The sequence below is a fragment of the Choristoneura fumiferana genome, chromosome 10, assembly GCF_025370935.1.
Source record: "Choristoneura fumiferana chromosome 10, NRCan_CFum_1, whole genome shotgun sequence".
In the NCBI taxonomy this organism is placed as follows: Eukaryota; Metazoa; Arthropoda; class Insecta; order Lepidoptera; family Tortricidae; genus Choristoneura; species Choristoneura fumiferana.
Window position 1 is genome coordinate 7,916,303 of NC_133481.1, and position 12,890 is coordinate 7,929,192.

Sequence of the window (12,890 nt, forward strand, 5' to 3'; positions counted from 1 at the left end):
CAACCTACGTAGTTAATCATAATTCGTACCAACTTTGAAACCCTGTTGGAATTTAGGAAAACGTTAAAGTAATACGCGTTTCTTTTGTCCGCGACTTTGTACATGATATAGGATTATTCCCACGGGACAAGAAAAAGCGAATGTTGAAAACAGCCTGAATGGCTTCGAGAAAAGTATGGTAGGTACGGCCGTGCCGTGCCTTTGTTTTTGTTTTGCTCGACTTGGCCCCCTGCCTGCCGTGCCCCCAGATTCTATAGAAAGCTAAGCTGTCCGTCCCTGTAAATTGAAACATGCTTCTTTTATCTAGGGAAATCGCAAATACTTAACTGTCACTAAAAGAAAGCTACAGTTCTTGACTAAGATTGGCTACCTACTCTTTCCTCCGCAAAATATAAAATTCCTTCGAGGTAGAAATCTACACTTTTTTTGGTTGCCATAATGTAATTTAATCCCGAGAAATTGTTAAGTGCCCGCGGGACATGAATTACTGTTTTGATCAATTTCTTAACTGCCGATGTAAGATAATAATTGTAGTTCTCATTTTTGAAAGAATTTTGAAAATTTGCCCCGAAATTGAATTTAATTTTTTAAATTTGAAGATTATAAAAAAGTAGTCTATGACAATCTTAGTGCACCTCTAAAATACTTTAGGTCCATATATGCCTAATTTCAAGTCTCTAGCACTTGAAAATAATTGCTAATGCAACATAATCATTAGTTTTAAGAACTGCGCGCAAACCGATTTAAATACATTCTGTTTACGAGTAACTGTCTTCTAGTTATCGTTAAATGCTTTCTAGTATACATTAATTGCGTCTATTAATTACTTAATGGTTTTCGCGAAAGTGTCTTTTTGTTTGTTGCGCCATAATAATATCGAAATATCTAAGTTGTCTGAATCATTTGTTTTATCGTGAATTAATTGGTCGGAACGTGCCTTTCTCGTGCGGTAGATGCATTCCCGCGGTATCGCCTCCACGTAGTGCAAATAAACGTGACCGCGAATTGTGCAGCGCTGCAATACGCTTCCCGTCAAAATGCTAGTCCACGAATTGTTCACAAGTGATACAGAAGTTTGAGTGGATAATTTAATCTGCCCGTGACTGTGAAAATTACTGAAAATTTGAGGTAAATACTTAATAAATTAATTTAATAGATACCATCGGTTTTACATGTGTTTGACCTGGTTTAGTGAATAATCATAATAATTTAATGCAAAATTAAAAAATCAAAAAACCCAACTGCCTTAAAAAATACGAAAAAGAATGAAACAAGTCTAGTGGGCTGGAACTTTGTTAAGTAGCTAACTTAAAGTTCAACAGGGATCCATTAGGTAAGAATTTTGAGCGTCACGATTTAAATGAGTCCCGACTATTGAACTTTAAGTTAGCGACATACATACATAACGCGTCAAACATATAACCCTCCTCCTTCGCAGTCGGGTGATAAGAAACAAACACAATTGACAAACCTTAAGGTTCAGCCAACCTTGAATTACAATAATAAATTATTTGTAGCACCTACCTAAATCACACAATAATGTTTTTACAGATCACAATTTTCAATCAAAACTCAATCACTGACTATTTTTCACAGCAGTTATTTTAGGATAATATTTTACTAAATTATTTCAAACACTTTTATTCTCTAGCGCCACTCCGGAAGGGTTTGGAGCTGTGAAGTTAGTTGTAGTGTAGTGTGTACACAATGTGGACAGTTTCCAACTTTTAAATTTGCCCGTAAATAGTAGTTCTCTTTATCTCTAGACTCCATATAATATTGTCTAACCCTAACCCTATACTTATTATATTTATTATTTATAATTACTAGTTATATTATATATTTATATTTACTAGTTTAGGAACCAGATAACTAACAAACTACCAGAATATTTTGCAATTTCTACAAAAAAGTGACCAAAAAAATTCGACGGTTGACACGCTCGAATAATTGCCACGCTGCCGCTGCGGAAAGTAGAAGGGATAAACACTCTCCCAAAAAAGTTGTCGGAAAAGTTCAGTATCAATCTTCAACCGATGAGTTTAGCAACTTTGAGTTGGTTCATTGAGAGCTACGGTATAGCTCTCGGTGAACCAACTCATCCGATACCATAGCCGTTCCGTTCGAACGGCTATGGTATCGGATGCATAATTATAAGCATATTATTATGTATCTTAATAGCACTAATTTCATATTAAGGCGCTCCGATAACACTGTCGATATATTTATCGAACGTTCAGCCACAATTTCGACCGAGTCCGCTATAACATTAGTATATAGTACAGCGCCGGCTCTATCCCTTGATCAAGGTAGAGCGAGATTCCTTACACTGCGTCCGCGCCTCTCAAAAGGCGCCATTACGAGTATAATTTTATTTGATTTTGCACTGATAACTGGTAAATGGCACCCCTTGCCATCTGGCGCTTAGAGCGGCCGCTTCTCTTGTTCTACCCCAGGGCAGGTGCTGGGTCGGTATATTATGGTCCTCAGGTCAGACAAATAGCTATGAACAGCAAGATTTGAGTGTTGTTTAACCAAAAAACGTGCTCTTCCAAAAAGATATTACGTATTATATCGAATATGTACGAACCCCTCTCGAGTTCCGGCGCATAAATGATGGCTTGATGCCACCCCCGCCACAGCGCATACTCTAACACGAGCGGCAGCGGCGCAAGCGCAGAGGCGGGGCAGCTCGCACTCACTCCCGCGCCCGCACACATCGACAGCCACAGCGCCAGCGCCCAATCAGCCACACGCATACTTGTACTGTTAGGTACTGCCTCTAGAACGGACTTGTTTAAAAAAAATTGACACAAAATAAAAACTAAAATTGGCGGGAGCAACGCAGTCTTTGGATTGTTATTGTTTGTTTTGAGGATAAATGTTGTTTATTTCCTCGCCGTGGTCGTGAAAAGCACAATGTTTAGTCTCGGCCAAAAGAGCAATAGATGAACTCGTATTATCGAAGGCCTCCCCTTCGGGTCGGCCTTCAAACTAACTCGTTTATTTATCTATTGCTTACTTTCCAGCCTCTACAACAATGTACTATATTTATTCATTTTTATGTACATGTGTAAGGTGTTACAAAGTTACAAACCAAAATCCTAAAGGATGAAATTTCTATTACTTCACGTAAAAAATGTAGACATCATGATGGAAGTAAACATAATCAAAATGTAGCATGTACCTAAATACATACATGTTAAGAAATTCGTGACAAAAAAAGACAATATACAAAAAGTTACGAGTACCTTATCGACACCAGGTTGCTGCTTCGGCTTGTAACTTCCAAATGGACGCGAGTTTCCTATTCGAAAATCTAACAATGGTGAATACTGACTCAAATCTTAGGTACATTTATTTATAACATTCATCATTAATCAGAAGTCATCAGTTAGATATGTGTCCCTATAAGAAGCGACAGTTACAAACGATCTTAACAAAAGCTATGCGTCAAAACGGAACTGTCGAGTTCACAAATCAATTTACCCTCGCACCCATAGTTAGATCCGAACAAAGCTTTAACGCCTTTGTTTGTATTCAATCAAGGTTATACTTGGTTTGAATAGGTAGGCATTTAACTAAATGTAAACAAACTTCTTGGTACATTCAAGGTTTTTATACATTTTACTTATCTATCATAGTAATACAAACTAGACTAGTGTATTTCAATAGATTTCAATACAGAAATGTAAATGTTTAGATAATTTAATGGGGGAATTTGAACATTTAAGACACCAATTGACTTATGTTTTGTTTACATTTAGTATAATATACCTATTCAAACCAATTATAGGTTCTACATAATATTACCCGTTCTGGATCCACCATAGGTTAAATAAATTATCAATTATCCTCCATGAGAATACAAAGTTCTCTATATTATTAAATATTATTTTTAAAATGTTTAAAATAAATATTAGTATTGAGGTACGGGACACTTAACACCAATTAACCTTGTAATTTTGTATTAAGATCCATTGATAACCACATTTTATGCAAATAAAACAAACTTACTTACTTGTCCCAAAGTAAGCAAAGCTACTAGCAAAGCAAAGGTACTAGGCAACGAATAAACACACTTAAATAGATAGATACATACTTAAATACTATTAAATACCCAAGACTCGAGAACAAACGTCCTTATTTTTCCCGACGATTTGTCCCGACCGGGATCGAACCCTCGAGGTCTAAAGCTTCGTAGTCAGGGTCTCTAACTACTGGGCTATCCGGCCGTAAAACGCCGTGGGCCGTTATGTAGGTAGGTACAGTCGAGGAAACTGAATCGCGTTCCTACCACCTTTACCTTGTACCTTTGTGCACTAACGTCAAATTGACATCTGAAACATTTGCTAAAGAAATCATAGAGAAATTGATTATGACCAGGTTCCACCCTGGTACGCTGGTACTTATGTGATTCATTTTCCTTACGTTACGTTACGGTTAGCAGCAAAGAAAAATGACTTTCTTAGTGCATCGCGCTCGTTAAAAGGGTGACTTCAATTTACTCTGTATGAAAAAATCATTAATCGAAATAAACGCGCGAACACTTAAGTACTGACTAAACTAAGTACCTACTTCAACTTTGTTCGTCTTCATTCAACATTATTTTGTCCACAGCGCATTATAATGGCTCCCTCCACGACCACGAAGACCCTTTTAAAGGCGCCTGAATGCGACTCAGATGACGGTCTTGTACCAAGGTACCGCATCGACAGCTCAATAATCTCGAGTCAAACAAAAAACGACTCCATCGACAACGATGGAAACTATTTACGAGCATGGGAGAAGAAAATGGGATTCCAGACGCAGCTTATATGGAAAAATATTATAATCATATCTTTAATACATATAATTACTTTTGTATGGTTTGGTTACAACTTGGTGATCGGCTACTACCCAAAATGGCAGAGCATTGTTTTCGGTAAGATAATAATTTGTTTTTTATAAATAAAAGCGCTAAGATATGTATGTAAGATAATTTTATATAATATTATACATACTTATAAACATACCTAAACTAAATTATCATAGTATTAAGTTGAGTTATTATCAGAATATAACTATAAAAACAGTCTGAAGTAACTTTTAACTAAAAAAAATGCATGTTTGTTACTGAAGACGTAGTAGGTATCTACCTAAATATGTATGTTTTTTGTGTGTGTGTGTGTGTGTGTGTATACCTAAATGCGAATTTTTTCGCGAGACAGGCACAGGAAGGATCCTTGTGTGGTGTAAGTTTAAACAGACCATTAAATTATTTATGTTAGATTATCTTATCTACCTACTTATGTTAGACAATATGGAAGCTAGGTACTACTCATTTCAAATAACTTTTTCCTTTGTTAATTTTTCGGTAAAGTAAAGCTACCGCTCTGACCTTTCTCGGTCAACTGTTTAACTTCCAGACTAGGTACTTAAAATTTTACCCTTAAAAAAATTGAATAATACTTCTATTCTATTTAGGACAGTTAGCGAACAAGACGCAACACTCTCGGCTAATTATTAGCCCTTTTTGCTTCTTTCGGTAAATACTACAATGTTTCTGATCTTTCTTTCTTTCTTTTTACTCATACTTATGTAAGATTATGTAAGGTTGTTTTACTGTTTCTTTGGTTTTAATGTATTTTTTTTCTGTGCCAAATTTTAGCAAATAAATTATTAGGGAGCGCCAAAGTTCGCATACTCTTCGCTAGTTATACTGTAATTTTTGTCCAAATCGTTTGTCGTAATTTTTAGCCCACTGAAACTTTTCTGAAATAAAAAACTTAAATTTGACTGAAATTTTTAAATGGTCATCCTATAGAAAACTATAGGTTTGGTTAAGTTTGTCTTATAACAATTCTGAACAATTATTGGATTCGGAGAAAAAAGAGTTATGTGAAACGATCATTCTGAAAAACATTACATTCTGACTTTCAATAAGTATGCGAGCCGATATGGACCCAATAGTACATTGTGTTTTAAGTTCGGTAAATAAGGAATTACGAATGAGTCTATTAGAAGCCCGAAGTCGAAGACTGAGGGCTTTAATGAGTCGATGTTCGTAATGCTAGTACCGCCCGTGCGACATACAATGTTTTTCATCACATTTGCGGGTAAAATTGTATATTTCTAAAAGAAAAAATATAATTGCTCCAAATATTGGCGATACCTTATATAGGCTGCGCTCTTAGTAGCGCCGCCGTCCCCCTCCCGCAGCATGTGCCGCAACGTGCGTGTGCTTGTGGGCCCGCTGCAACGCCATGCACGTGCAGCAGCGCGCGTAGCAGTATCAGTACGCACATTGACTCATTTACCGACCACGGGTTTCATGACAAGCACATTAAGGTCGAGGGTTTTATTTGGGGGGTTACAACCAAGGTAGCCTGCATGTTTCGACACTGTTTACGAGCAAGTGTAATAAAAATATTATAACTTATTTCAACACCTGCACCAATAAAGTGCAGTTCTATCTCAACTCAAACCCGTTATTTTCCAGGTTTTGTCATTGGTACCGTAGCTGGGTTCGGGGTGACTGCCGGCGTGCACCGCTACTGGTGTCACCGCTCGTATAAGGCCACTCTACCGCTTCAATGGATCCTGCTTATTTGCTACTCGGTGGCAGGACAGGTAAAATAGTTGATAAAGTGCTTTCTGCACAATCAAAGTCACATTAACAGGCTGTACATTCTGCTCCGGGCCATGTTTAAATACCTAGCTTTATTTACTGCACATGGAGGCTGACACCCAACTTTGTCCCGCTTTGAAAAGTTCGTAAGCCATCGTTAATATTACTCAATCTATTAGTGTGCCCGACGACACGCAGATCTACTATCTTAGCTGATTCTCAGGATTAAGAAAAGTTAATCTTTATGTGTGTAGTGCAATCGTTGTGTTCTATCGTAGGGTATCGTAGGGAAAATTACCAGCACAAGATATTTAGTCCGCCTGAGCCAGATGTCTTAGCCCTTTAATTTATTTGTCTAGAACACGATATACGAGTGGGTACGAGACCACCGAATACACCACAAGTATTCGGAGACGTCTGCAGACCCGCACGACGCGCATCGTGGCTTCTTCTTCTCCCACGTCGGCTGGCTGATGATGAAGAAGCACCCTGAAGTCATAAGACTAGGACGGCAGGTTGAAATGCGTGACATCTCGCTTGACCCTCTCGTTCAGTTCCACACCAAGTAAGAAAACGTAGCCATGACCACAAGATAATACAATTTTCAAAAGTGCTTAAGGATGTTTTCTATTCTGTCTAGAATTCTAGAAGTTTCCTAGAATAGCTTTTTACCACGCTATCTTGCGCGATAAATCTAATACCTTTAAACGTGCAATTCTTGTGTTATAAGTAATAAATTGGTATGTGGGGGTTTTTTGGAATGACAAATCGATCTAGCTTGGTCTTATCTCTGGGAAAACGTTTGTTATCGAGTTTTAACCCGAGCAAAGCTCGGTCGCCCAGGTACTTCTCATGGTCGCTGCAAAATTCGCTTAAAAACATAAAATGTTGTAAAAAAATGCTTTTCAGGCAGTGGTGGATTTAGCCGCAGGCCTATAGGACGGCAGATTTTAGGGGATACCTATTACCATTGAAACATTTTTTTCCCCACTTCCTACTAATATTATAAATACGAAACTATGTAAGTCTGTTTGTTTGTTCGTTACTTCATCACATCTAAACCGCTGAACCGATTTAGATGAAATTCGGTAGGTATACAGATAGTTTGCGTCCCGGGGACGGATTAGGATAGTTTTTATCCCCAAAAATTGCATAGTTCCCGCGGGATATCGCTAAACGAATTCGGCGCGGATGGAGTCACGCACGGGTAACAGCTAATAAGTAACATACGTCATATACTTATATGTACTCGTACATATGTATGTAATACATACATACGAGTACATATGTAGTAGCACTGGATCACACCCCAAAGGAGACTTTTATTAATAGGTACGCCGTTCTTTATTTTATTTTGTTGCAGGTACTTCAATGTATTTAAACTGACGTTCTGCTTCGTGTTGCCGACGCTGGTGCCGCCACTCGCGTGGGGCGAGAGCTGGGACTACGCGATTCTTTCGCAGATGTTTATGCGCTACGTCCTCAGTCTCAACTTCACCTGGGCTGTCAACAGCTTCGCGCACCTATGGGGCAACAAACCATATGACCCGTGAGTACCTACCCTCAGGTAAAAACTAAACCTTAGGGTCTCCCCACATCTGTCGACGCGGAATCGGCAAAAGCCGATAGAAAAAAGCTTTACGTCCACAAAATAAGAGCTGAAAACCGGCCAAGTGCGAGACGGACTCGCGCACGAAGGGTTCCGTACCATATGATTGTCTATACAACATTATAGACATTAGCGAAAAATCGGCAAAAAACTCAAGTTTGTTGTATGAGAGATTGAGAGCCCCCCTTAAATAGGTATTTATTTTATTTTAGTTTAATTTTTTATTTTTAAATTGATTGTACAAGTAAAGATTCTGTGAATATTTCAAGCGTCTACCTCTTGCCGTTATTAATATCAAGCAAAAAAACGGCAAAATAATCACGTTTGTTGTATGGGAGCCCCCATCAATATTTATTTTATTCTGTTTTTAGTATTTGTTATAACGGCCACAGTAATACATAATCTGTGAAAAAACTATTACCTACGACTCAAAAGATAGAGCCCTGTGACAGACGGACGGGCAGACAGACAGACAGACAGCGAAGTCACTCTTATTGCGTAGACACAAAGCTTTTTAGGGTTCCGTAGTCAACTAGGAACCCTTATAGTTTTGCCATGTCTGTCCGTCTGTCTGTCCGCGGGTAAGCTCAGAGACCGTTATTACTAGAAAGCTGTAATTTGACACGAATATACATATCAGTCACGCCGAAAGTGGGGGTGTTTTTTTTTATCGACTAACCCTATATTGTGGGGTATCGTTGGATAGGTCTTCTATATTCAACTTTAAAGTGCAAATTTTCATTGAAATCGAGCGTCCCCCCCCCTTTAAAATCTAAACTGTTGGGTAGAAAAATTTGAAAATATTCTGAAACTGTAGGGTAGAAAAATTAAAAAAAATTCAGAATGGTAGTAAATATATCAAATTTACAAAGAAAATTATAGCGGCTAAGAATGCTTGAGAACTATTAGTAGTTCAAGCTTTGAGTTTAAGAGTAAATAGCAGCCTAAGGTATAAAATATAACTAAACTTGGAAGATTCAGTACACAATACGAAATCCTTAGAAAAATATTATTTGATTTTTCGTAATGGCCACGGAACCCTATCCTGGGCGTGTACGACACGCTCTTGGCCGGTGTTTTATTCCTATCAGCTTTTGCCGATTCCACGTCGATAGATGTGTAGGTAGAGTCCCTTAGTGTAGGTAAGTAAGAACCTGCATGGTCGCCACCTTAACACTTTAATGATCAAGATCAATTTTATATTGCTTTCAGATTATTTAATTCTAGTATTTCGTGAGCTCTATATTTTAAGATTAAAATCTCAATTTAAAAAAAAATAACGGCATGTTCTTTCCGTGGACCCTTCAAATATACCTATTATACCCAAGTTCTACCAGCGTACAGATTCAGTTATCTTCGTATGCAAAATCTGTTTTGAAAGTCATTGCCTACTAAAGCCGTTGCGTATGTCGCGGGAAGGTCGCGGGCCGAAAAATATCGGCTGCAGGCTGCAGTTTGACAACCACTGACCTGGAGCGATAACCGAGCTCTGCTATGTGTAGCCTATTGTATCCTGTATATCGCAATGCATGAAAATAAAAGGTAGATAGAAAATGAACATTTATTTTCACCGTTGCTGTTTAATCTCCTCCCAATCGGAGTGAAAAGCAAAGCGTAAAACTTGTTCATAAAACTCATCAGGCGAGAGTTGATAGTTGAGGCTTTTGAGAGGCGAGTCGAGTTGTGAGTTAAGGCGCATTTTATGCACTCGTTTAACAATTCACTATTTTTCAGCGATATAATGCCCACGGAGAACTGGGGCGTGTCCCTGGTGGCGATGGGCGAAGGCTGGCACAACTACCATCATACATTCCCGTGGGACTACAAGGCCGCTGAGCTAGCGTACTCGCTCAACATCACTACGCTATTGCTGGATGGATTCGCAAAGCTGGGCTGGGCACATCACCTCAAAGAAGCATCGCCTCAGCTGGTTCAAACGGTTATCAAGAACAGAAATAAAGATAAGAGTAAAGCTTAACATAAGCAGACATTTGAGCTTAGAGTCTGGCTAGTATAACTTGTCATGAGCAATGTACCTAGAGCTAACTTTGTTTTGGCAACCCTAAAAATCACCCCGACATGCAGCAATGTACCTGTAATCAATCAAATCAGCCCACATCCACCCACTGCTGAGTAAAGGCCTCTTCATTTTCACGCCACTTTGCCCGTCTCTGTGCTAGTCTCATCCACAGTTTACCAGCCGACTGCCAGATGTCATCCGACCAACGTTCTTCGACTCAATCTTGGCCACCACTCCATAACTGCTTTCGATGTAAATCAAACTAAATTGTTAACACTTGTACTATATAATTCTACTTTTTTTCTTTGCCGCTTTTACTATTGTCAAATTATGGTAGCCAGACTAACGAAAATCTATTTATTTGAAAGCGAAAATGAAGAACTGCTTTTGATGCCGACTATACCTACTCTACGCTAGTGGATGTAGAGAAACAAGTTGGTGACGAGTAAAAATTTTATAAAGAAATGTACTTAGTTAAAAGTTCTTTTATTGTCTCAAAAAAAGAACGCACAATTTTTGTCTAAATACAGAGCGGTGGTTGAGGTTGGAAGCAATTTTTCGTTTGAATAAAGTATCATATTATTTAGTATTGTATGTAAGAGCTTAAATACTTTTTAGGTACAGTCAGCAACAAAGATATGAATACAGCCAAAGCGTCAAAAACATGTACATACAGGACTTTATTGTCTGAACATTAAGTTCGTGTATACATATTTTTTATGTATCTTTGTTGCTGACTGTACCTATTTTTAAATAAATTTATTTTAAACATGTTCAAAGTTTATTTTGTATCGCCACTCTTACCTTGGCAGGGAGCAACCTTCAAATACAAGTGACTAGGTTCCTGTAAGACATTGGTTCCGAACCTGCAGGGCTACTATGAAACTCGAAACTCAAAGTTCGTGTCGTGCGGTCCCTCTGACACTTATACTATTTAATACGAGAGCGAGAGGGACGGTACGATACGAACTTCGAGTTTCGTAGTAGCCCTGCCAGAGGTGATTGTCCAAAGGGGTAAAGTTGTAGTTTGTGAGCATCGATTTAGAATAGAATACCGATTTAGAATACCTTTAGAATCGATGTTTGTGAGGGGTAACCAACAGCCTGAGGCATTATGGGCATTTAGTGACAGAAAACTTGTTATAAGGATTGAATGATCACATATCTAATTAAATGTTCAGGGATAAATTCCAAAAAAGGCTGCACAACACTTAGAGCAGGCGCCAAGGGAAGTTGCGTATGCATAATTAGGAGACCGCATTCTGTGAATAGTTTTGAATTCAGAAAAGCTTGCAAATTATGATTCTGAATGTTGCCAGGAGATCCATTTTTTTATACCCCATCCCTTAAAACATCATGTAAATGGACTGAAAAAATTGCTTTTGGAACATTTTATTTTAATACCTAATTTCGTGATAATATTCATTTTTGACAAGCTTTTATACATATACCGAGTCAGTTGATAACTTTTATTTTTAATAATAATAATAAAGTATTTCATTAAGTAATAATTTTATTTTTAATACAAGCTTTTTTGCTGACTGTACTTTTTGTTGATTGTTCTTTTATCGTTATCTAAAGTACATTTCCGTGCGTCTACATTAGGATGACCGTAAAAGTAACAAAATTTGGAGTTGAAATAAATCATACAAAAAGACTCCAAAAATCAATCTTATTTTGATTGCTTAGTAGACATCTCTTGTCCGGGTGAGCGGTTAGTTCCGATGGGGTGCTGAAAGTTTCTCGATGAGGGCTACAGCATAGATGTCGCTAGTGTCGCTGCTTAAGTGACTAAATAGGAAACAAACAAGCTGAGATATGTGGTGCATAGGAGAAATTCGTGTCTGTATCACTGTCCAGCGGTGGTGTAGCGGCATAGCACGTGGCACGGAATGCACGGAGTCTTATTTTTCTAGTTTTTCTGTGCATCCATATTTCAGTTTGTATTTCCGGTATAATTTCGAGTTGTCCATTTTCCATTTGCACTAAATGACAGTAAATCACGGAATTAATGCAAGGCCACGTAGGAACTATGCGGATGCGGCTAACCACGCGGTTTTAGCGCACCGTCTTGTTTGTCAAGCGATACTTTGGAAAGGGACGGCACGGTAAAACCACGCGCTTAACCGCATAGTGCGTACTTGCACTTATTATGTAACTAGCTTTTGCCCGCGGCTTCGCCCGCGTGGAATTCGGTTATCGCGCGCTGTTCCCTCGGGAACTGTGCATTTTTCCGGGATAAAAAGTAGCCTTTGTCACTCTATGGCTCAGAAACTATCTCGATGCCAAAAATCACGTCGATCTATCGCTCCGTTTCGACGTGAAAGACGGACAAACATACAAACACACAAACATACACACTTTCGCATTTATAATAATAGTATACCCATGCGAATTTTACATAAAAATCGAGATTTTACAATCAAAGTGGAAAACTGTATACCGCACACCGCAGCGGGGTGCGGTGGCAGTGGCAGAGTGGTAATGATAAAAATTTCATTTCAATTCATTTCACCGCCACAGTAAGGTAGGTACTATTCTGTAACGTTACAATAATAATAATAATACGGTATTTGACTATTTCGTATATGTTTTATAAATTAAAACTACACAATGCCTGTTATCGAATAGAGAAACAATTTTTAAACTAC

The 12,890-nt window shown here is 38.3% G+C and overlaps 1 protein-coding gene across 1 annotated transcript; it reads left to right on the plus strand.

The window, feature by feature from the left end:
• Positions 1–922: 922 nt before the first annotated feature.
• LOC141431991 (acyl-CoA Delta-9 desaturase-like) lies at positions 923–11,012 on the plus strand. Its single transcript, XM_074093332.1, has 6 exons — positions 923–1,128; positions 4,621–4,924; positions 6,482–6,612; positions 6,970–7,175; positions 7,974–8,159; positions 9,954–11,012. Exons 2-6 carry the CDS (start codon positions 4,630–4,632, stop codon positions 10,195–10,197), a joined length of 1,062 nt encoding a protein of 353 aa, XP_073949433.1. The 5' UTR covers positions 923–1,128; positions 4,621–4,629; the 3' UTR covers positions 10,198–11,012.
• Positions 11,013–12,890: the final 1,878 nt, after the last annotated feature.

Coding starts and splice junctions, on each gene's coding strand:
- LOC141431991 (XM_074093332.1), top strand. CDS start 4,630: ATGGCTCCCTCCACGACCACGAAGACCCTTTTAAAGGCGCCTGAATGC. Junction 6,613..6,969: donor GCTACTCGGTGGCAGGACAG/GTAAAATAGTTG, acceptor TTATTTGTCTAG/AACACGATATACGAGTGGGT. Junction 7,176..7,973: donor CTCGTTCAGTTCCACACCAA/GTAAGAAAACGT, acceptor ATTTTGTTGCAG/GTACTTCAATGTATTTAAAC.